This window comes from Lepus europaeus, chromosome 10 (assembly GCF_033115175.1).
Source record: "Lepus europaeus isolate LE1 chromosome 10, mLepTim1.pri, whole genome shotgun sequence".
Lineage (NCBI taxonomy): Eukaryota > Metazoa > Chordata > Mammalia > Lagomorpha > Leporidae > Lepus > Lepus europaeus.
The window spans coordinates 116,515,488-116,539,894 of NC_084836.1; the positions used below are offsets into that span (position 1 = coordinate 116,515,488).

Here is a 24,407-nt window from a genome sequence, read left to right on the forward strand (position 1 = left end):
GAAAACTCAGCAGTAAAAGAAAAATGTGCTTTTCTTTTAGCACTTTCTCCTAGGAATGCACCCAAAGACGCCTGCCTGGCCCCTCCCTGGGAGTCTGTGGTCTCAAGTGTCAGCTGACAATGCAGGCACTGTAAAGGGCCAAGTCCCTCCCCAGGACACAGCTTCACTTCCAGTTTCCCTTCGGACTTTCACAGGCATCCAAGCCCAAAGCTCCAGCCATAGAATTAGCCTGTACATAGTCGACATGATTGAAATGAAATAGGGCTTTACAGTAGAAAATGATGACCAGAAAAAGGTGACTTGTACCGAAAACTACAGGAACAAAAGAACTTAGCAGAGATAAGATGAGAAGGACAGGTGTCATAATTTATTAGCTATGATACACAAAAAGCGATCTTGCAGTCTGGCTTAAATGATTTGTTGATTTAGCACTAAATATTTTGCTCTGTTTACAAAAATGTAATTTTTAAAAAATACATTCTGGGGCCAGTGTTGTGGTGCAGTGGGTTAGGCTTCTGTCTGCAATGGTGGCATCTTATGTTAGCACCAGTTGGAGTCCCGGCAGCTCCACTTCCAATCCAGCTCCCTGCTAATGCGCCTGGGAAAGCAGCAGAAGGTGGATTGAGTGCTTGGGCCCCTGCACCCATGTGGAAGACCTGGTGGAGTTCCAGGCTCCTGGCTTCAGCCTGGCCCAGACCTGGCTGTTGTGGCCATTTGGAGAGTAAATCAGAGGATGGAAGATCTCTCTCTTTCTCTCTTTCTCTATCTCTCCTTCTTTGTCATTCTGCCTTTCAAGTGAACAAATGAATCTTTTACAAAAAAGTCATTCTTTCCATAAGTTCGTATATAACATCGATGCAATTTCAATAAAAATATCCAAAATGTTTTTTGGTGCTCATTTGGGAAGTTGGCACTGCAGGCGGCAGCTTAATCTGCTGTGCCACATTGCCAGCCCCTGAGTCCCTCTTTAATTTATGATTAAACTGAATATTTGACACATGTTCATTTTATATTTGTATTCCAGTTGTGCTTTTTACTTTAAAAACTTATCTTTTAAACAGATGCAGACAAAATAGAAAATGTGCAGCTTTCAATGTTTGTATTGTCAAAGGTTGAATAAGTGAACTCAAGAAGTTATAACAAAATAGACTGAAAGGGAAGCAGAGGGGGGCCAGACTTGTGGCGCAGTGGGTTATGCCGCCACGCAAACCATATAGGAGCGCAGGTTCAAGTCCTGGCTGCTCCACTTCTGACCCAGCTCCCAGCCAACGCACCCATCCACTAAAAAGGAGTTCAGGGCTCCCGTCTTCGGGCTGGCCAATCCTTGGCTGTTGTAGTCATTTGGGGAGTGAACCAGTGGAGGAAGATTTCTCTCTCTCTCTCTCCCCCTGTCCCTCTGCCTTTCAAATAAATAAATAAATAAACCTTTAAAAACAAGAAAAGCAGGGAAAGAATTATTGAAGATAGGAGCGGAAAGGTGAAATGAACAAGACTGAGGCGGTGTAGAGACGGAGTAAGTAAAAACAAAAGCTCCTTTTACGTTAATACAAACAGCTAAGTAAATACACCCTCGGCCAGTCAACTAAGTCTAAGACGGAAAATACAGAAATGAAGTGAAAAAATACAATAGTACCAAGAAAGCGGACAGGTCTCAAAATGCCAAAGATATTAACAGACTATTACAAGGTATAATAGCGTTACAGATTTGAAAACTTAGAGCAATGTGAATGTTTTTGTTTTTTCAAAATATAAATGACTGAAACGGATCCCAAGGAGGTGCACAACCTGCAGAGACTGGCAATTGCAGAGAAAAGCAGGAGATCTGTGAGGGGTTACAGTCCAGACGGTCTCTGAGATCATCCAACTACTGCAGCTCACCGAAAAGGAAGGAAATGGCCCAATTCATTTTTTTCATTTTTAGAACAGCAACGTCCAGAGATGGCCCAGAAAAGAAAACCTGAGATCTACTGCACTTGTGCATATAGCTGCAAAAACCCCAAACAAACATGAGAAAATGAAATCCATGATGCATCGTGAGTATGATCCAACATGGCTGCGAGGGTTGATTCTGGGTCGTAAGCTGATTCACTGCCAGGCTACGACTCACATTGATTCACTGAACTGGCTGATGTAAGTGCAAGCCCCAAGCAATTAAGGCAAAACATAGGGAAAACATCCTGGATAGAACTCAGCAGCCCGCTCTGATAAAAACTGTAAATGAAAACTGGAGGAGACGAAAATGACCTGAGTTCCATTAAAAACCTTTCCCCAGGGGGAAGCGTTCACTGCATTAAATTGGGAAATTCTAAAGCCATTCCAGTTACAGTTACGGCCGCACCAGGGATGCTGGCTGTGTCAACACCGTTTGGAGGTGCTGGGAAATGCAACAGTAGAGAAAACAACACAGATTGGATACACATTGTAAGGGAAGAGAGTTAACAATGTAGAAATGAGGCCACCAGTCACCAGGGGCCAACTGTTTCGAATATGGTCAGTTAAGAATGTTTCTAAAGAAGTTCAGGACAGACAATGTTATGCTTACAACAAACAATTATCTAAAACTGAAAAATATCCTCTTCACAGTTACAATGGTATAAGATTTATTTTATTTATTTGAAAGAGTTACAGAGAGAGGTAGAAAAAGAGAGAGAGAGATCTTCCATTGCTGGTTCATTCCCTAAATGGTCACAACGGCTGGAGCTGGGCTGATCTGAAGCTGGGAGCCAGGAGCTGCTTCTGGGTCTCCCACTTGGGTACAGGGACCCAAGGACTTGGGCTATCCTCTACTGCTTTCCCAGGCACATCAGCGGGGAGTTGGATAAGAAGTAGAGCAGCTGGGGCTTGAACCGGCCCCTATATGGGATGTTTGGCGCAGCAGGCCAGGGCTTTAACTCACTGCACCACAGCGCCAGCCCCATCAATGATATTATAGAATGAGAAAACACTGGCTTTATGTGAGAATAGGCTATGCATGAAGAAAACTACATATATAATTTTATTGAATACTTTTTACAAGAGGACTTGAGTAAAGATTTTTGGGTGAGAAATTGATCATTTTATTAGTTATCCTTTGAGGCAGGTGTTGAGGTACAGTGAGTTAAGCTGTCTCTGTGATACAAGCATCTCACACTGGAGTGCCAATTTGAGTCCCAGCTGCTCTACTTCTGATCCAGCTCCCTGCTAATGTGCCTGGGAAAGCAGCAGAAGATGGCTCAAGTGCTTGGGCCCCTGCACCCATGTGGGAGACCAGGATGGAGTTCCTGGCTTCTGGCTTCAGCCTAGCCCAGACATGTCTGTTGTGGCCTTTTGGGGAGTGAACCATAGAATGGAAACTCTCTCTCTCTCTCTCTCTGTCCTCATCCCCACTCCACTGTTCTGCCTTTCAAATGAATAAACAAACCTTTTCTTTAAAAGTCATTCTTTTCATAAGTTCATATATAACATCAGTGTAATTCCAATCAAAATTCCCAAAAGGTGGCTTTTGGGGGGCAGAAGGGATTGATACTACATAAACTGATTGCATTTGGAAGGATGAATATTAAAGAATTGCTGAGAAAATTTTCAAAAAGAATAGTTAGAGAGAGGCTTTATAAGTTGAGTAATGCTTATGTTAACACTACTATCATCCAATATTTGATGCCGGCGAGTCAGAGACATGGAATCAGCAGGACGAAACAGACTCCAGAAGTGGATCCTAGTACATCTGGGAACTTTATTTACACTAAAGGTGAAATTTAAGAAATGGTTATGGCATAAGTGGGCAGCCACACCCATCATCATTTATACATTACAAATATAAATGTGGATGTTGGCTGCAGTAGGTGCTAACTAAAAACAAACTAGCAGGCAATAAAAATGTGAAAGAGATAAAGAAATTTAATCTCAGGACAAAGGAGGTCTATGTTAGAAAACGCAGAAGGCACAAGCTAACCAAGCAGGCGCTGTGGTGCAGTGGGTTAAAGCCTTGGCCTGCAGCACCAGCATCCTACATAGGCGCAGGTTCGAGTCCTGGCTGCTCTACTTCTGATCCAGCTCCCTGCTCATGTGCCTGGGAAAGCAGCAGACCCCTGCACCCATGTGGAAGACCAGGAAGAAGCTCTTAGCTCCTGGCTTTGGATCAGCCCAGCTTTGGCTGTTGTGGCTTTTTGGGGAGTGAACCAGCAGATGGAAGACCTTTCTGTCTATGTCTCTACCTCTCTCTGTAAATGTCTTTCAAATAAATAAAATAAATCTTTAAAAAAATAAAAAAGAAAGATGGTTGCAATGCCATTAAGAAAGGTGAAAAACCAGAGACAGGAGGGAGGAACCCAGCCACCCTCGTGTGTGACACATCCTGGTTTCCCACTCCCCAGGGGACAATGAGGGAGGAGGAGTGACAGACGTCAGGGGCACTTGGGTCACAAGGCCAGCTGGGGAGCACACAGGTCCAGAGAGTCCTTGTCACTCAGCGCAGGGACCAAACTGGGACCAGTCTGAGAGCTGCAACCCACAGCTACGCTGAAAAGTGATGTCTTTGCAAGCGGAAACTGGAGGGAACTCACATTCGGGAATGTCACCTGCGGGGAAGACACTGTGCCTGAACAGTGAGGAAAGGAGTAGGCTACTTTCTCTGCGTGGCGCAGTCATAGCGCTACCTTGTGCTTAAAGGAAAAGGACTCGATCGCCGTACTGACCTGTAGGACCCTCAGGAAACGGAGGAGCAAAGGCAACTTGCAAAGACGTGTACTCAGGGCCTGGAAACAGGAAGAACCTTCTCTGAGCTGCCTTTTGCGTCCATGTATGTGGGTGGGACACAGAAAACTCATTACCTTGGGTGGAGAAAAGCAGGGACTGGAAGTTGTTGGCTTGGTTTTTCTACAACTTTCTCTAGAGTCTATTGTAAAAAATGAAAGAAAAAAACCCCACTTATGCATGTGTTTGTGTGCATATACAAGGGGTCTTCAAAAAGTTCATGGAAAAAGCATAGCATGAAATTATGAAAATACATATCATGGAAAAACTACATATGGTTTCAAATTTTTTTTTTGCACCAAAACAAGCCTATATTTTCATTCCGTTTTCCATAAACTTTTTGAAGTACCCTGGTACGTATAATGGAGGGCAGCTGCTAGGTAAAGATATAAGCATATAAAATGAAATAAAGAATATACAAAGAAACTACAACATTATAACTGGGCTGGGAAACACACACATGAGCACAGAATAAAAGATCAGAGGGAAGTCCATCTAAACAGCTGTGATGCTTATATCTGTGTCACGGCCACTGTGGCCATCTGGGGAGTGAACCACTGACGGAAGATGTCTCTCTGTCTCTCCTTCTCCCTTTTCAACTCTGCCCTTCAGATAAATAAATAAATAAATCTTTGAAAAAGGAGCTAAAAGCAATATGGGATGAAATTATTTAAATGATTAACATTGTCCACTCTAAGCTTTTTCCTTACTAAAACCGTAGTTCATAACTTACTACATTGCTGATACAAAAATAGATTCTGGCAAAGCAAACACAGCACTTCCTCAGAACCATGTTCAAATATTAAGGATCAAAGAGCAATAGGAAGAAGAAGTACCGGCTCCAACTCCACAACAAGCCCAACAGCCAAAGCCTCCAGGTTCCTTATCTCACTACTGTGCACCTCCCTGATTTGCTGTTACCAAGACCCCAAATCACAGCTTCTTATGAGATGCTAATTTTGAATGAATAGGTTTATGCATTGGGGAACAAAGCTGGTAAAAACGTACCCACGTATTCTCAGAACGTTATAAATACACCTCTCTCACAAGAGTAACCTCCCGTTCCCCAATCTGTGCTGATGCCAGAAATCAGAATTTTAGGTCTAAGGCTGGGCAATTCTAGCTTGCTCTCTGGCGCCACCTCCTGATCAAAGAGCATTTCAACTCCAAACAACACCATTTGAATTTTCCTACACTTTGGGAAAAACCCAGGTGCTTTGCCAGTGTCAGCGGACCCTGGTGTCCGCATTCCCAGGTGTTAGCATTTTAAAAACAGCATCCCAGCGGACGGCGGGCAGTGTCAGTGGGAGCCGGTATCACATTTGCCCCGAAACAGGGGTCAGGTCGCCGGTCAGCATCTAATTTACCCGTGACGGGGGGGAGGATGCTCGGGCCACGTTCGGGACCAGCTCTGTCATTCTGTGGCCATCCCCACGCGCGCGCTCAGGACTCGCTCGCATTCAGGACGCTTTATCGGGCAGCAGTGTATGGGGGCCCAGGTGTCCCCCTGCAGGCCATGGCCGCAGCTCCGCGGCGACTCCCGGGACGAGCCGCAGGAACCCTGCAGCAGAGCCGGAAGATGCCGGAGACCTGAACGCACCCAGCGCCGGCCCCGCTCGGCTGCGGCTCCGGATCCCGCCACGGCCGCAGGTGGATGGAGCCACGCCCCTCGGGACACCACGGTACCCAGTTATAAAAACACAATTTATTCCTTCCCCGGGCGGGGCTGCACCCCCGTCCCCGGAAACAGGCAGCGCCCCAGCCCCGGATAGCCCCGCGGAGGGGCCCCCGGTGTTCCCCGCCCGCGCTCCCCGCGCCTAGTCGCCTAGTCGCCTAGTCCGGGATGGAGTCGGCTGGACAGAGCGCGGCCGCGGGCGCCGCCCCCGGGACGATGGAGAAAGTCTGCTTGGGCAGATCCTGCTGCGAGGAGGCGGAGGTGGAGGTGGAAGTGGAGGAGGAGGAGGAGGAAGAGGTGGAGGGGACCGAGGAGGAGGCGGTGGAGGGGGCCGAGGCCGAGGAGAACACGGGTGGGGCCGTAGTGGCCACCGCGAGGTTCTGGCCGCCATCGCTCACCACGGTCACTTCGGCCGCGCCCTCCTGAATGAGCGCGTTCAGGCCCTCGAAGTCGGCGCACGCCAGCCCCGAGCCGGCGATGAAGGTCTGGCCGCCCGCACCGTCCGGGGGCCCGGCGGCGGCCGCGGGCAGCAGCGTCTGGTCGTGGGCGGCCAGCAGCACGGCCGGCTGCGCCACGGCGCCCGCCTCGGCCGCGCAGCCCGCCGCCGGCGCCGGGGCCAGCAGGCTGACCTGGCGCAGGATCTGCAGCCGGCCGCTGCCCGGCAGCTCGTCCGCGCCCTGCGCCACCAGGGCGGGCGGCACGATGTTGACCGCGGCGGCCGCGGCGGCGGCGGCGGCGGCCGCGGCCTGGACGATGCTGTCGGCCGGCGGCACCTGGTGGCCCACGATGATCTTGACCCTGCCCTCGCCGAACGCGGGCGCCTGGCTGGGCTGCAGGGGCACCTGCAGCTGCCCCACGGCGAGGGGCGCGGCCGGCTGCTTGCCCGGCGCCAGCTGGAACTGCAGCACGGCCACGTCGGCGTTCTTGCTCTCGCCGTACTCACTGTGCTGCCGCTTGTGGCTGCGGAGCGAGTCCTCGCGCATGAACGAGGCGTCGCACGAGTCGCAGTGGAACGTCTTCTTGGCGTCCAGCCTGGCCAGCTGGCGGCCGCCCGGCCTGCCCGCGTCCCTGCGCTCCGGGGCCTCGGCCTGCGCCGCGTCCGCGTGGAACTTCTTCACGTGCTTGCTGAGGTTGCTGGGCTGCTTGGTGTCGAAGCTGCAGTGGCCGCACTTGAACGGGCGCTCGGCGCAGTGGATGCGCTCGTGCAGGCGCAGGGCCGCCTTGCTGGAACACGAGTAGCTGCACTCGGCGCACTTCTCCGGGTGCTCGGCCTGGTGCACGCGGCTGTGCTTGCGCAGGGTGGCCTTGCTGTCGCCCGCGAAGTCGCAGTGCGGACACTTGAAGCTGTTCCCGCTGTGCTTGATGCGCACGTGCGACTTGAGGTTCCCCTTCATGGTGCAGCGGACGTCGCAGAACTCGCACTTGAAGGGCTTCTCCCCCGAGTGCACGCGCATGTGCCGTTTCAAGTCCGAGCTGATTTTGAACTTGGCGCTACAGAGCCAGCACTGGAAGGGGGCATCCCCTGTCAACACAAGGTGAGTTTCCATAAGAACAGGCAGGCAACACCACCGCGGATCCCCCCGAAGCACACACCCAGGGGGGGCTCCTCTACCTGCGGCTCCTGGGCAGGGGGCTGGGGGTGGGGGGGAAAAGGCTTCGCTGCTCGCCCCCAGCCTGGGCCACCACCTCTGTCATCAAACCCAGTAGGAAAGCAAAGCAAACCAAACCAAGCACCAAACCGGCCGGGTCGAGGAGAGCTATGGAATCGTCCCAGATAAAACACGATTTGCAAACACCCTCAGGTTCTTTAACATAATCAAGCTTAAGGTGCCCACTTGGCCAGTCAGTGGTTCACGGCTGCACACTCTTGCGTTTTCCGCTGGTTCTGATCGACTTACTGGGAACAGATTCACTTTCAAATGGCTCAGCTCCAAGCTCCACACAACGGTTGAGACACCCAGCTTACACTTCATGCAGATTTTTATGAATAAAGATGTGTTTATTGCACACAAATTATCCCACATTTTCCAGCTGCCTTCTTCACTTGTGAGGTTACAAAATCCAGCTGCTTGATTAAAAAAAAAAAAAAATTCGTATCTGCTGAAAGATGAGCAGGGAAAGTCAAGCTGCAAGCATCTGAATGCACAGGCGACTCCGCATTTATTTCCTCAGTGAAGGCCAAGTCCAAATTATCTAAGGCACGGATGATTCGAATGGGTGATGCCCCGGGGTCAATATTGTGCACACAAGCGGAAGAGCAGCCGCTACTTTCTTCCATTGCTTCTGCCAGGCGGAACGCTGCACAAGAGTGGTCTCCCACGATGCTGGCACCAGCCCCGTGAGGTGGGCACTCTGGCCGGCACCCTTAACACCAAGGTCCAGAGGAGGACGCTGAGGCCTACAGGACCAGGAGACTTGCTCATGGTCACCCAGGAGGAGGGTGGCAGGGCTGGGGCTGCAGCCCAGGCTCATTCCAAAGCCAATATTCTTTGCTGCTACATGATTATCTGTACAATTAACCCATGTTCTCTTTCTTAGGTCATCAGCTCCAAAGACTGGGATTGCGTTCCAGGGTTTTGGCTTAGGGTCAGACAACATGACCACCGGCTTCTTAATAAATGCAACTAAAGATGGCAGGGAGCAGTCTTTAAGGAGCTTCTCGAAAACCAAGCCTAAACCTAAACAATGGTTTATGTGATTAAACACCACCTAGGTAAGTATTCTAGACTCTAGAACAAGGGATAGTAAGCAATACCCTGTAGGTCAACTCGTGTCCACGGCTTAGTTTTACACATGGCTACTCTCACACTTCAGTAGCAGGGGTGAGCAGCTGTGACAGAGACCGTATGGCTCCAAAGCCCAAGATGGTTACCCTCGGGCCCTTTTCTGCCCTAGGATGTCCCATCCTCCCACTTTTTATGCCATCACCCCTTTGGGGCGGTTTCATGAAGCCCATGGAGTCCTTCTCAGAATCATGTTTCAAATGCACAAGCTAAAGTGAAATCACAGGAATACAAGAGAAACCGATTATATTGAAATAGTCATTAAGCCATTAAAAGGGAAAACATGCGATCTGGCAATGTGCGTGCTTTCCTGATGCAGTAACAGGACCTGGCGGGTCTAGTAGGCATGGCAGTTCACAGAGAACATGAAAAATGCTCTCCTCTGTTCATCACCACTGGGAAGGGAACATCTGTGACTTCTACTGGTGCCGAGTTCACGCACACTGCTGTCGGACTATTTTCATCATTGAAGGCCATGTCAAATTTCGGTACAGCTGAAGATGTGATTTTTTTTCCCATCCAAGATCATGGACTTGGTGAATTCTACTCATGGGTTCCTGGAGGAAGATGTCTGTAGACCCAGAATTAAGAATCCAGAATGTTCTAGTAGGTTTTCTGCTTATACCCCTGCCCAGATTATAGTCACAGTTTTTTTTTTTTTTTTTTTTTAAAGCAAATAGCAGAAGTGAAACTCAGAACAATCAGATACTCAAATCTTACTGCTAGGGTACAGAGCTTAACAAAAGTTTCTTTTCTTTTCTTTCTTTCTTTTTCTTTCTTTTTTCTTTTTTTTTTTTTTTTTTGACAGGCAGAGTGGATAGTGAGAGAGAGAGAGAGAGAGACAGAGAGAAAGGTCTTCCTTTTTGCCGTTGGTTCACCCTCCAATGGCCGCTGCAGCCGGCGCATTGCGCTGATCTGAAGCCAGGAGCCAGGTGCTTCTCCTGGTCTCCCATGCGGGTGCAGGGCCCAAGGACTTGGGCCATCCTTCACTGCCTTCCCGGGCCATAGCAGAGAGCTGGCATGGAAGAGGGGCAACCGGGACTAGAACCTGGTGTGCCGGCGCCGCAAGGCGGAGGATTAGCCTGTTGAGCCACGGCGCCGGCCAACAACAGTTTCTGATATGAAAGCAAAGAATTTAAATCTCTTTATCGTTCTTTTTTACTTTTTAAAAAAAATGTTTATTTTCATTTATGTGAAAGGTAGAGTGACATACAGAGAGAGAGGTCTTCCATCTGCTGATTCACTCCCCAAATGCCTGACATAGCCAAGGGCTGGTCCAGGCTGAGGCTAGGAGCCCAGGATTCCATCTGTATCTCCCACATGGGTGGCAGGACCCAAGCACTTGAGCCATCATCTACTGCCTTCCAAGGATGCATTACAAGGAAGCTGGATTGGAAGTGGAGGAACCAGGACTTGAACCAGCACTCTAATATGGGATACAGCCCAGGTAGTGGCTTAACCTGCTGTGCCACAGCACCAGCCAAGTGGGGTGCACCGGTCAGAAAGTCCCTGGACTGTAACCTCTTCGAGGCTATTTAATGACTGTGTTTGTTGCTGACCACTTCCTGATCTCCAGTGTCTGGCGCATAGAGAGGCTTTAGCGATGTAGCTCAATGAATAAGCAACTGATATTTTTAAGCTGACAGAGCTTTCTTGAGTACAGATTGCTGAGAAAATGCCTGAAGGTGTAGCTCATCAAATCAATGGAAGCAGAAAGGAGGGATCCTATGGATTTAAAAATTTCACAAGGCCACAGCTGTATGAACGGGCACATGAACATTTCAGGGAGATAAGCCCTAAATGGCACCTATTTAAATTTTTAGAAAAATACATCTTTCCTAAAATACATCTTTTCTAGACCAACTTAGAGATGCCACTACAGGGAGTAGGTTCATCTTTACAAGTCAAAATGAGCCTATTTGATAAATGAATCCTTCAGTTTCCCTGACTCAGGCTGGGGGAATTCCTGAGGAAAACCATTCGAGCATCAGTTATGGTTATGCAGTGTCCCCAGCTCTCACTCCTATAGCCAGGGCCTCTGTGTGCTCACCAACCAACAAGGGCAGGGTGATCTGCCGTGACCACAATGACAGGCTCAGTCATGTTATTGGATTTGCCCAGTGCCATATTAAGTAGACTTGACACCAGTAATGGCTTGAAATGCGCTTGTCATTGGGGCTTACTCACACCTTGGTCATTGCCACATAACGGTCACTCCTGGCCTAGCCCCCTGATCCCAGAAGCATGGCAGGTGTGTGCAGCGGAGCTGGGCTACCCCAGCCAAACCAGTGGGCAGCCAGCCCATGGCCAGCAGGTCTGCGGACTTGTAGGTCAGCTCAGCCAAGATCAGCAGAACTCCCTGGTGCCAGCTGCTGATGGCTGACACGCAGACAGAAAAGGCACAGGGCGGTGCTGAAGGAGTTGTGTGGGTTTTTTGTGATGACGCTGCATCACGGTCACGATAGTCACATGGACATTGGTATCTGGAAATGAGGTGTTGCCGTAACGGAGAACCGAAGCACGTATTGGTTTTGGGATTGGGTTGCAGGTGAAGGCTGGACAAACGGCAAGGTACACCATGCAAAGGCAAACATTTGATAAAACTGTCAAATGCAGCGACTCAGAGGACAGAAAATTCACATAATGAGTTTTGGACTTGAGAAGGAGTAAACTCTAAGTAAAACCGTGCAAGTATTTTCTAAGTTGTAAAGGATAAGGCACTAAAAGAGACAGACTCCAAACTCAACTCGCCATTTGCAAAGCAGACTTCAGAGGGAACAGAGAAAGTAAAAAGATTTGTAGAATAAGGTTTCTCATCCCCAGCCAGCACAGCCAGTCAGATTTCCAAAGTTACATCCGAAAGAATCCACAGGGAGACGAAAGCCTGGGGACAAAGGTCGTGTCCAGGGAATTGGTCTCAAAGACCAAGAGAGAAATGTGAGACCTGAGTGTAAGACTCTTTGTTAAGTGGGTGTCAGGTGGATTCTCCCAGCTGGACAGAAGGACTCCTAGTTCCCACAGAGTCGAATGTCTTAGGAAATGCACACGTAACAGAGTTTAGAAAGCAAAGCAAAACTCCAAAGGAATTGTGGGTGTAGATTCTGGCATATGGATGCCTAGGAAGCTCACAGGTTTTTAAGATAGCTTTACTGGCAAAGCTGTCACCAGCCTAGAGTAAGACAAGATGTAAAATAAAAAGACCCCCAGCTTTCAGCAGGTGGGAAGCACTGAGAAGTTCCTCAAGGGTGCATTTCCAATCCTTTTCTGAAGTGGCTAAGGAGGGTGATGGCAGGATGCTCCCACAGGCAGAGGCAGAACCAAGGAGCCGAGCCACGGCCTAATCAGGACACATGGGCTGTCCCATGTGGGGGACCTGGGGACCTCTGCCCAGAACGAGCGCTGCCAAGTGCCGCCCACTCTCCCCCCTCCATATGGGATCATCACAACGGTCTGTCTCAGTGTCACCCACATATCGTGGGGATGAAGAGGAATACATCCCGCCTGAGGGAGACCACACAGCCCTGGTCTCGAAGCCTGAGCCCACGCTTGAAGGAGACCTGTGGGACCATGGGAGGATGTGGGTACAGGCTGCCTGTCAGAGAGATGCAGATGATGGAAAGGGTGCAGGCGGACCGTGGTCATGGTCCCAGTTCTCTACCTTCTCTCTGCACCCCTGGCTTTCTTGGGATGCTTCCTCCCATCCCTAGCACCAGGCTCAACTGGGCGACTCGCTTTAGCCAACAAGATGTTTATGGACGACGCAAGCAGAGGCCTCAGCAGGGCTTGCTTGCTTGTGCCTCTAGCCTGGATCTTAGAAGATCAAGCCTGGGTTGGTCCATGGTCCCAGGAGGAGGATCAGAGATGCACAGAGCAGCCCGCAGCCAGCAGATCCCAGACCAAGGTTGGTGGACACCCAACCTTCCCCACACAGGTGACTAAGCCGAGCCACATCAACAGCAGCCTCTTGCATGTGAGCAACCAATTTAGTAGCTGTTACACAGCATCCTCCTACAGCCAGAAAGGCAACACACAATTTGCTATTCTCTGCTCACTGCTGTGTGCTTGGACTGTACTGAGTATATACAGGCTATTGGAACGTCTAACCACAAGGCAGAAATGTATTAAAGACGCATTGCTTACAGCCCTGTTTCATTTAGTGCATCTCCTCCGGGCACACTTCACTGCCGAAGCACTGGTCGCAGTTATAGAGATGCACAGGAAGTTACAAACTCAGTGTCTTTGCTGCCTATTGTGCAGCCTGGGAACCAGCACTGCCCGCGTGTTTGTTTCCTCACGGTGCAGCTGCACCCTCCGAGGTGCACGTGATGTGAACAGGAAGCAACGGTGCACAGCAAGGGTGACAGGTGGCACTCACCGGTGTGTGACCGCAGGTGCACGGTGAGCTGGCTGGAGTTGCGGCTGGCGTAGGGGCAGAGCTGGCACTTGAAGGGGCGCTCGTCGGAGTGGATCCGCAGGTGCTTGTTGAGGCTGCTGCTGTCGGCGGCCGCGTAGTCGCACGCCCTGCACTTGTAGGGCTTCACGCCCGTGTGGCACCGCATGTGGGTCTTCAGCTTGTCCTTCCGGCTGAAGCACTTGCCGCACACTTCACACTTGTGGGGCTTGTCTCCTTCAAACACACACAGACGGCAGCAGGAAACGCGATTAAACAGGAAAAGGCTTATGGCCCAGTGCCTCGGGACACAAGTAAAATACTTCCTTAAAAAAACCCCAAAGCTGCATGGACAATTGGCAGAGAGTTGGAATGCTGGGAGGGAGGGGTACCTCGTCCTATTTTGTTTATTGGCATTTTCTAATTTTTTTCCACAATGCACATCAATTCCTCATTAATTAAAAACAGAAGGCTACTAAGATAACATTTGAAAGTACGGCTAAGTAAAATAAGAAACTGCTAATTGTCTCTTGTACTCAGCTTCTCTTTTTCCTCTGCAGACACACTCTAACTAAGGCCTCGAAGGCTACATGTCTCAGCCTCGCTTGTGGTGAGGTGGGATTCTGTGATGGGGTTTGTCAATGCTATAGCAGAGAACTGCTTGCTTTTTTTTTTTTTTTTCCCTCTTTCCCTCTTCTTTGCTGTGACTAAGACACAGGTATGAGAAAGCAGGTAAGGGCATGTAGCACACCTGCATTTAGTGGAATGGTGTAACTTGAGATCCTGTGAGATCTCCTGGCACAGAGCTGCCCACTTGTCCTGCGCTACCTGCTCACTTCCAGACAGCAACGTGAGACAGACACAAACCCATCTGTCTGAGCTGCTGTTTGGGCTCTGTTACAGAAGTTCCACATGAACCTCACTAAGGCATGGATCACCTTGCCACCTGTGAACAACTGCGAACTATCTGACACATTTTTCAGATTTTTTTTTTTTGGCACAAAAATACCTCTCTGTTAACATCAATTTAAACACTTCCCTTTTAAAAACACTTCTAACCACTTAAAAAATCATTTATTTGAAAGACACAGCGAGACCGAGAGAGAGAGAGAGAGAGAGAGATCGTCTGTCTGCTGGTTCACTCCCCAAATGCTTACAATAGCCAGGAGCTAGGAGCTCCGTCTGGATCTCCCATGTGGGTGGCAGTGGCCCAACTACTTGAGTCATCACACAGCCTTCCAGGGTGCACCCCAGCAGGAAGCTGGATTGGAAGTGAGTTTGGGATTTGAGTCCAGGGACTGTGATATGAGATGTGAGTTCATTAAATATCCACAGCATGATTTAGATGGCTGAATTAGTTCACTATATGAATATGCCTTACATCATTGAACCAATTCTCTACTTGGACAATGAAAGAATGGAACAACTATACATTTGTATTGGAAAGACATCCAATGTTAACTGAAAAAGGCCAGTTGCAGTGAAAATGTATAATGTGATACATATACAAGGAGGTAAGGTATAATGTAACATTGTGGTAACTTAGAAAAGTGCATTGTATAAGTTTTGAGTCCTAGAATAGGTAGGCAAAAATATTAAAAAGGCTACACAGTAGACCAAAAAGACTGCTGCTGACTTTTGGCCAAGGGATTAGGAGCAGATGGGCTGTAACCTTGGATTTTTCACTTCTGACTTCAGACGTCAACTACGTATTTTGGCCAAATCCTAAATAGCCACGTGCCACAATTAACTGTCAGCCAAAGCTGACCACTATCATCTTACTGGGATTTAAGAATTCATCAGGACACTGATTAAAGGTTTTGCTTTATTATCAGAAATTTCAGTAGTCAAACGAGAAAACCCAGGAACATCACTTCCCAGGGCTGATGGCCACCCCAGAGGCCCTGGAGTCACTGTCTGTATCTACGACGTGGGCAGAGGTTGGAGGGTGGAGGAGCCGGGCGGCTGTCAGCCAGCTCTGCGGGGAAGGAGCCCCGTAGCCCCCACGGGTTAAGGTTAAGTTCACTGCTGTCCTCTAGGGAAAGACACTTTCGTGTTAACTTTCTGTCCTAAGGATGTCAAGAGACACTTCAGTTCTACAGAAACTGTCCCATGTCGCAGCCTGGCTGACTGCGCCCAGGGCGTTTTCTGGTCAGCTGCGGAGAGACTGGAACTCACTGCCCTCCCCGTGCTCTTGCAGTGTTTTCCCAGACATCCACAGTTCTCAAAGCACTTAGCTCTAGTGATGGTAAACATGACCGCTACAGCTTCAGCGCTGCCCACAGGGAGAGGTTCACTGCCTGTTATGTTGAACGCTTACGGATCCTTGAAACTTAACACTTAGACAGACATATTAAACCCAGATGACACGCCACCAAGGCTGACGGTGACCCCAAAGCACCAAGGCACTCATTGCTCATGGCCACGGAATAGGACCAATAACCATCAGAATACGATCAATAACCATCGGAATACGATCAGTAACCATCGGAATACGATCAATAACTAGCAGACTCTGGGCCCAAGTGAAGCCAAGCCAGATTCCATGCGGTGTTCCTCATTGAGGCTCCCAAATTCACACACGTCTTAAACAGCAGCACTGAATACTCTAAGGAAGGCCTAAAAGCAATTCTTTTCCCATGCAGAAAACTAAGGAAACATAAAAATAATAAAAAAAAATGAAAATCACCAGAAATAATCAACTTTTCCCCCTTGGATTGGATCGATCTTTTTCTCCCCTTCAAAAAAAAGTATTTAAGTTTCCCTTTCAAAATCAGAAAAATAACACACACCCATTGTATCCAACGATGCACCGTAAAGAAATGCATAATATTACTATGATTTGTCCTTATTCCTCTACACTTATGCTGATACACACACATACATACACATGTGTGTACACACACAGACACGCATGCACACACACATCTCGAAATGCAAACACATGCAATCCAGTTTCCATGACTTGTGGCCGACCCATTTTTCACAACGGCGGGGGCAGCTGTGTTTCTGTTTGCTAGGTTGGCTCACGTTCTTCCCTTCAATGCCAGATTTTATGGCTTCAAACATTTTCTTCCAAAATTACATGTAAAACAGCATCCTGTTTGTGTTTAATTTGTATTTGTATTCCTGTGACAACCAGCGAGGTTCTGAGTCAACCCAGAGTCCCAGCCCCCGACAGAGAGCAGGTGTTCAGGGCACACGGGCCGAAGAAGCATCTCATACCTGTGTGAATTTTTAGGTGCCTCTCCATGTCCTTCATGCCATAGGCAGTCTTGAATTGGCAACCTAAAAACAGTCAAGAAGGAAGAATTAGAAAAGGAAACATTGTAACTTTAGTGGGGGAAAACTGGCAGAAACTTCTTAGCCAAGTGAAAGAAGTTAACACACAGCAAGAGGGTGAACAGATCCTGTGGGGCCCTGGACATGATGCACCAAGAAGAGCACAACACCAGGTTTGGGCTTCCACCAAAACCCCCGTGTAATCACATCACACAACCCGAATGAGGTACATCCTACAGTGCACCTGGCTATGCTTTTCAAAAATGCCAAGTTCAAACAAGACAAAACCTTAACTGTCCCTGATGAAAGGAAACCAAAGACCCATAAACACTGTTGCCATTAGTGACCCCAGCCGCAGCCTGCACCAGGAGGGGATTTTCTTGTTGTTGTTTTGGACAGGACAAGAGGGGACGGTTGGTGGACTCTGAATACGCCGGTAGGTCTGATGGGTAGCACGAACCTTAGTTTCTTGATCTTGATGATTGTGGTTACAGAGAAGAATGTTCTGTCTAGGATACACACGCTGGGGTGCTGAGCAGTAAAGGGAGCCATGTCTGCAATTCATGATCCAGTGATTTGGGGGCGAACACAGGTGGACATAAAAAGACTGACAAGGCGAATACTGTAAATGTTAACACTGGCACTCCAGATGGAGGAGAAACAGGGGATTTTTGGTGCTGTTTTTGCAACCTTTCTGTGAGTCTGAAATGACTTTCAAATAAAAAGTTTAAAACAAACAGAAGTAAGGATAGAAAAAATAATCTTGGAGTCTTCCTGAACAGTAGCACGGGAAGAGATATTCCCAGTGGCCTGGAGTTCCCAGTTTCATTTATTTCTTTCTCAATTTTTTTAAGATTTATTTATTTTATTTAAAAGGTAGAGTTATGGGGTGGGGGGTGGAGAGAAAGAGAAAGAGAGCAATTGATCTTCCATCTACTCCCCAAATGGCCACAAAGGCCGAAGCCTGGAGCCATGAACTTCTTCTGGGTCTCCCCTGAGGGTGCAGAGGTCCAAGCACTTGGGCCATCCTCTGCTGCTTTCCCAGATGCATTATCAGGGAGCTGGATTGAGAGTCGAGCAGACAGGACTTGAACCAGGACTTATATGGGATGCCAGTGTCACAGGTGGCAGTTCACCCTGCTGTGCCGCAATGTCAGTCCCCTCAGTTCCTGTGACTGTGAAAGCCTGGGAATGACCAGGACATGTGCTCATGGCAATGCCGTGGGGCTCTGGTTTGGGGCCAGGCAATGTGGCACATACCTGCGTCCATTCGTGAGAACTCACGAGCCCTGCAATATGATTTCAATGTCACATCCTCTACCCTCCCCACAGGACGTCACACTGCCATTACCTGGATAGCAACAGTTGAGCCTCCGCTGGGCAGGTGGGGTCGCTGGCTTTTTGGTACGTGTCTTGGCGGGGAGGGAGATGACGGTGGCTGTCTGGTTTTCATTACTTTCCGTGGGCAGATAAGTTTGATAGCCATGTTCAAAAACAAACTCTGGAGCTGAAACTAAAAGATATGGTGGTTACTAATTTTTGTAGTATGAAGACTTCATAGTTACTCCTTTTGCTTAACTTCTTTTTAAAATGATTTATCTATTTCAAAGGCAGAGAGAGAGAGAATCTTCCATCTGCTGGTTTACTCCCCAAATGCCAAAAACTGCCAGGGCTGGACCAGGCTGAAGCCAGGAGCCAGGAGCTCCATCTGGTCTCCCATGTGGGTGGCAGGAATCCAAGCATTTGGCCACCATCTGTTGCCTTCCAGGGTGCACACAAGGAAGCTCGTCTGGAAGCAGAGAGCCAGGACTCAAATGGGCACTCTGATATGGGGTGCGGCCACCACAACACCCACCCCTTTCTATCTTGCGTTGCTGCAGGTGAACAAGGTCGATTGCTTCACAGGCTCCTTTGCTGCTGAGAGATGATCATATGGCCCAGGTCTGGGCGATGAAACACTAGAGGGTATTCCCGGGGAGGTCTCTATAAAAGATTTTCCTCCCTAATTAAAAAATAAATAAAAAAGAACAGAAAGAGAAGCAGTTGAAGAAAGCTCATTCTGTCCTGGTTGCCCCAATTCCTGTCCTTGGACACACCAAGGTGAGGATGTGATGCTTGGATCTGTAGCAGCCATTCTTTAACCAAAAAAGAAAACTCTGGAGAATCAATGCCGAGATAGAGCTCTGGAACTACACAAAAGTGGAGAAGAAATGTCCCTATAATTTATAGCATATGCATTTTCTTTTTTTAATATTTCTTTTATTTATTTGAAAGATAGAGTTACAGAGAGAGAGAGAGAGAGAGGGAGAGAGAGAGAGAGAGAGGTCTTCCAACTGCTAGTTCACTCCCCAATTGACTGCAACAACCAGAACTGAGCTGATCCCAAGCCAGGATCCAGGAGCTTCTTCCAGGTCTCCCATGCAGGTGCAGCGGTCCAAGCACTTTGGTCATCTTCCACCACTTTCCCAGGCACATCAGCAGGGAGCTGGTTTGCAAGTGGAGCAGCTGGGACTTGAACTGGTGCCCATATGGGATGCTGGCACTGCAGGCCAGGGCTTTGAATAGCTGCACCACAGTGTTGGCTCCATTTTTATAACTATTCTATAGTTAGGCACTTCATAAGCTCTAACACAAAACCCTAACAAACTACCAAAAAGGAACCGATGAAAGGAATTTTGGGCAAAATTAGTCTACTTAAATTCTTCTCAGCATAAGTTTTACAAATGTGTATGTGTGCACACACACACACACTCTTCAAAAAGTTTATGGAGAGGCCAGCACTGTGGCACAGCAAGTTAAAGCCCCGGCCTGCAGTGCTGGCATCCCCTATGGGCACTGGTTTGAGTCCCAGTTGCTCCACTTTTTTTTTTTGACAGGCAGAGTGGACAGTGAGAGAGAGAGACAGAGAAAGGTCTTCCTTTTTGCCATTGGTTCACCCTCCAATGGCGTGCCGCGGCCGGCACGCTGCGACAAGCACGCTGATCTGATGGCAGGAGCCAGGTGCTTATCCTGGTCTCCCATGGGGTGCAGGGCCCAAGCACTTAGGCCATCCTCCACTGCACACCCTGACCACAGCAGAGAGCTGGCCTGGAAGAGGGGCAACCAGGACAGAATCCGGCGCCCCAACCGGGACTAGAACCCGGTGTGCTGGCGCTGCAAGGCGGAGGATTAGCCTATTGAGCCGTGGTGCCGGCGAGCTCCACTTCTGATCCAGCTCTCTGCCATGGCCTGGGAAAGCAGCAGAGAATGACCCAAGTCCTTGGGCCCCTGCACCCATGTGGGAGATCCAGATGAAGCTCCTGGCTCCTGGCTTCAGATTGGTGCAGCTCCGGCCTTTCAAATAAATAACTCTTTAAAAAATGCAAAAGAGACCTAATATGAAATATCATTGTAAGATAAAAGATATGCTGACTAGAAGTTCTTTTTTTGCTTATAAAATTTTTTGGATCGGCACTGCGGCTCAATAGGCTAATCCTCTGCCTGCGGCACTGGCACACCAGGTTCTAGTCCCAGTCGGGGCGCGATTCTGTCCCGGTTGCCCCTCTTCCAGGCCAGCTCTCTGCTGTGGCCCGGGAGTGCAGTGGAGGATGGCCCAAGTACTTGGGCCCTGCACCCGCATGGGAGACCAGGAAAAGTACCTGGCTCCTGGCTTCAGATCAGCGCGGTGCACTGGCCGCAGCGGCCATTGGAGGGTGAACCAATGGTAAAGGATGACCTTTCTCTCTGTCTCTCTCTCTCTCACTGTCCACTCTGCCTGTCAAAAAAAATTGGGGGGACTTCTTTGTCAATTGAGTTTATGGTTTGGGGCTTGGGAATATTTTCTTTCTTCCTTTATCAGAGTCTGAAGTGTCCCATGGAGATTGCCTTCAAATGAGGGGTGCATGTCAACAATGGGGGCTGCTCCCTGGGTGAATCCTCAGGCTAGAGACCCAGGTGACAACTCTGAGAGTCACGTTCATCTTCCGTTCCCCAACCTTCCATCACCCAGCCACACCTTTGACATCTTTCCCACCCTATTGACAGAATACATTGGTATTAATTTAAATCAACAGAAGCTTCACTTCACTACCTATTTAGGCTTCGCCCAAAGCAATAGGACCCAGACTGCAGGTTTAAGGGGCTATACTTTCTCTTAAAACATTAACACCTTACTTTTCTGCACCTAAGATGTTAGAGACTGAAAGAGGCACCATTATTTTACACATGAGCAAGTGCTGCCCAGTAAGCACACGACGGCACAATGCTTCCATATCCCTTCAGTATTTTATTGATATTTACTGACAGTGTTCTGCGTGGGACGTTGGACATCTAGGTTCCTGACTGCCATCACTCTGATGTCTCTCAGGTCACACCTGGGCTCCATATTTAGTGTCTGAGTCAACTCTGGATTTCCATTTTTCTCAGTGGAAAGGTGTTGAGGGAAGTCAGCTGCCTTCTGTTCAAAGTCAGCAGGAAGAGTCGACAACTGGTGCCCCTTGATGTCCCGTCTTGGACCAAGTCTCTCTGCTGCGTGCATCAGCCGCACCTGCCTCCCGCAGCGACGCTGTCATCCACATCCATGGCACGTGGCTGTCGTTCCAGCTTCCGCTCACTCTGCTTAGTTCTCAATGCATGGTCCCCAGCCAGCAGCACTGCAGTGACCTGGGAACTCGTCGTGGGGCAAACCCTTGGCCTGCCGAGGCTCGCGTTCTGGGAGTGCTGTGAAGAGGACTGTGATACTCACCTGAGCCTGAGAGCCAGCAGCATGGCCATCCTTCTCCACGTATCTCAGCGGGCAAACATTTTATGCCCTTCTTGGGGGTCGCTTTGCAAGAACTTGGGGCTTTCTTCATTCCTCCAACAACAAACATTTGGTTCCTATTATCAAAGTGACCTCCTGTAGCTGGTTCCAGGTGTTTCTGGGACACAGTTACATCATTGAACTAAATCATCACACAAGATCCTGCAGGACATTTTGAAAGGTACGCACAGTTCCAAAAGCACACAATACGTGATCACAACAGAGGTGATCAACTGCCCTCAAGTTTGGCCACAATTTTGGGGGACTGCCTGTTGGCTGTGGGCACTCTCATTGGCTTTGAGATACACTGCTGTTCAGATACATTAAAATGCATCTTCAAATTGATACAAAACCACGGGTCAGTCAACGACCACATGGGTGACCGCAGGCCAGCTATGGAAGCTCTCTGAGCCTCGGCTTTCTCCCCATGGATGAGGACGGTCACTGTCATGAGGCTGTTGCCAAGGTTAGTGTGCGAATCCAGAAGCACAGGAAATGCTTCAGTGAGTTCACAAAGAACATCAGCTCCTCCAGCTGAGCAGGGCTAGACTTAGGCACCAAACTTTCTTTTCCTTTTTTTAAAGATTAATTTATTTATTTGAGAGGCAGAGTTACAGAGAGGCAGAGGCAGAGAGAGAGGGAGAGAGGTCTTTCATCCTCTGGTTCACTCCTCAGATGGCTGCGGTGACAGAAGCTGTGCAGATCCAAAGCCAGGAGCCAGGAGCTTCTTCCAGGTCTCCCATGTGGGTGCAGGGGCCCAAGCACTTGGGCCATCTTCTGCTGCTTTCCTGGGTGCATTAGCAGGGAGCTGGATCAGAAGTGGAGCAGCCAGGATGCTGGCACCATAGGCGGTGGCTTTCAAAGCTACACCATAGCTCTGGCCCCCCGACCAAACTTTCAGTGGAATGCTCAGGCCCCGGGGTGAACAACTGTCCCTGCTTGTCTGGGACTGGAGAGTTTCCCAAGACACAGGATGCTCAATGCCTAAGCCGAGGCTGCTGGGTCACACTAACCATGAGCTCCCAACTTTCTGCTCTATGCCTTTGTACCCAAGAGGCCAGGCCTTCCCTGCAGGTCAGCTCACGGGGTCCCCAGAACCCTCAGGAAGGCAACTGCCAGGTGCCACAACCTCCTGACCCTCCCTCCGCCTCCAGGGAGACCGGCTTAGCTGCTTCTCCTAACTGCCCTCTGCCCCCGCCTCCCCGGGCAAGTCACAGCAGAGAGAAGCCCGGCAGTATCCCGGATCTTAACCCTTTGCAGAGACATGACTTGCAAACATCTCCTGTTCCATAGTTTGCCTTGTCATTCTGTGGTCTCCTTTGATGCTCAGAGGGCTTAATATCTGATGCAATCCCACTTGTCTCTTTTCACTTTTGTTGCCAGTGCCTTTGATGTCACTGGGAGGCAGCAGGAAGCACCGTGTGCGGGCAGGTTATACACAGCAAAGGGAAGCAGGTGCCTAATCGCAGGGATTCTTTTCAGGTTGGGACAAATCAGGCCTGTGAATCGCCCTAGGGTAGACGGCCATTAGGCCAGGCAGGGCTCGCTCCAGAGCAGGTCCTTCCTACCCGTGCCTTAGTTTCTCCATCTGTAGAAGGGGAACGATTTCCATTCCCGTCTCCCAGGGCTGCTGTGAGGACCGGGGATCAGGTGTGTCAAGCTGTGGTTGCTCTTCTCACTTATTCATTAATTTACTCACCGACTACGTATTAAGCACTTTCTGTGTGCCAGGCTGGAGACAAAATCCCCTGTTGTCATGGAGCCAACACGCCAGCTGGGAGAGGTGCACGCAGCAATTAAATACACAGTGTCTCAGGTGGTGCAAAACGCCACGGAGAATTCCCGGAGGCTGGGACGTGCCATCTTCAGTACGACAGCGCAGTTTGGCTTCAGGGAGAAGGCGGCATTGGATGTGAAACACAGAGGCACTAAATCCTCGCAGGTCTCTGGAACTCAGTCTCTGGATGGCAGCTTGCGGAGCCCCCATGCTGGCTTTATCAGGGCCGACTGCTACCTCCCCTCCCCACACCTTGGCTTCTTCCCAGGATCCTCTGTGAACGGCAGGGCCTGCAGAGATACACCAGGGAAAGACTCCTGGTGGCCTTGACCCCTGGGGGGCTGCTGATGACAGTGATGCCCTTGGCGCCTCTGGGGTTCTGTGTGAGTGGAGATGGAGGGTGTGGGAGGCCAGACTGACCTTGCAGCTTCTGTCTGCATCACTCCACTCAGTAGTCCTGGGGCCCTGACCTGGTCAGTTCCCCACCTCCAGCTCTCAGATGTCGGTGAAAAAGTATGTTAGCAGTGACCTTGGAGCTTAGACTATTGTTCTGGTAAAGACTCAAGGATGGGGCTGGAGTTGTGGCACAGTGTGTTAAGCCGCCAGCCTGCAGTGCCCACATCCCATATGAGTTCCAGTCCCGGCTGCTCCACTTTGATTCAGCTCTCGCTGGTGTGCTGGGAGAGCAGCAGAGGATGGCCCAGGTCTTGGGCCCCTGCATCCACATGGAAAACCAAGAAGAAGCTCCCGGCTCCTGGCCTCAGCCTGGCCCAGCACAGGCCGTTGCAGCCATTTGAGGGATGAATCAACAGTGGAAGACCTCTCTCTTTCTGTAACTCTGCCTTTCAAATAAATAAAATAGATCTTTAAAAAAAAAAAAAGATTCCAGGAGATGTTTAATCATCTCTATATATGAACTTCCACAAATGAGAGAAAACATGATATTTATCCTTCTGGGTCTGGCTTACTGCACTTGACATAATGATCTT

General features: G+C 49.4%; 1 protein-coding gene across 3 annotated transcripts in view; it reads right to left on the reverse strand.

Annotated features, from left to right (window-relative positions):
* Window positions 1-24,407, reverse strand: part of ZFP64 (ZFP64 zinc finger protein) — an 82,890-nt gene that overhangs the window by 39,489 nt on the left and 18,994 nt on the right. The window contains exons 3-6 of one of the 3 annotated variants that reach the window (XM_062204368.1): window positions 18,213-18,374; window positions 16,805-16,867; window positions 13,565-13,816; window positions 6,423-7,928 (exon numbers count right to left, since the gene is read on the reverse strand). In XM_062204368.1, the coding sequence (XP_062060352.1) occupies window positions 6,565-7,928; window positions 13,565-13,816; window positions 16,805-16,867; window positions 18,213-18,374 (1,841 nt within the window). In that variant the 3' untranslated portion in view covers window positions 6,423-6,564. Of the gene's footprint in view, window positions 1-6,422; window positions 7,929-13,564; window positions 13,817-16,804; window positions 16,868-18,212; window positions 18,375-24,407 lie in introns of those variants that run through there. The other 2 variants (XM_062204369.1, XM_062204370.1) reach the window with 2 other exon arrangements.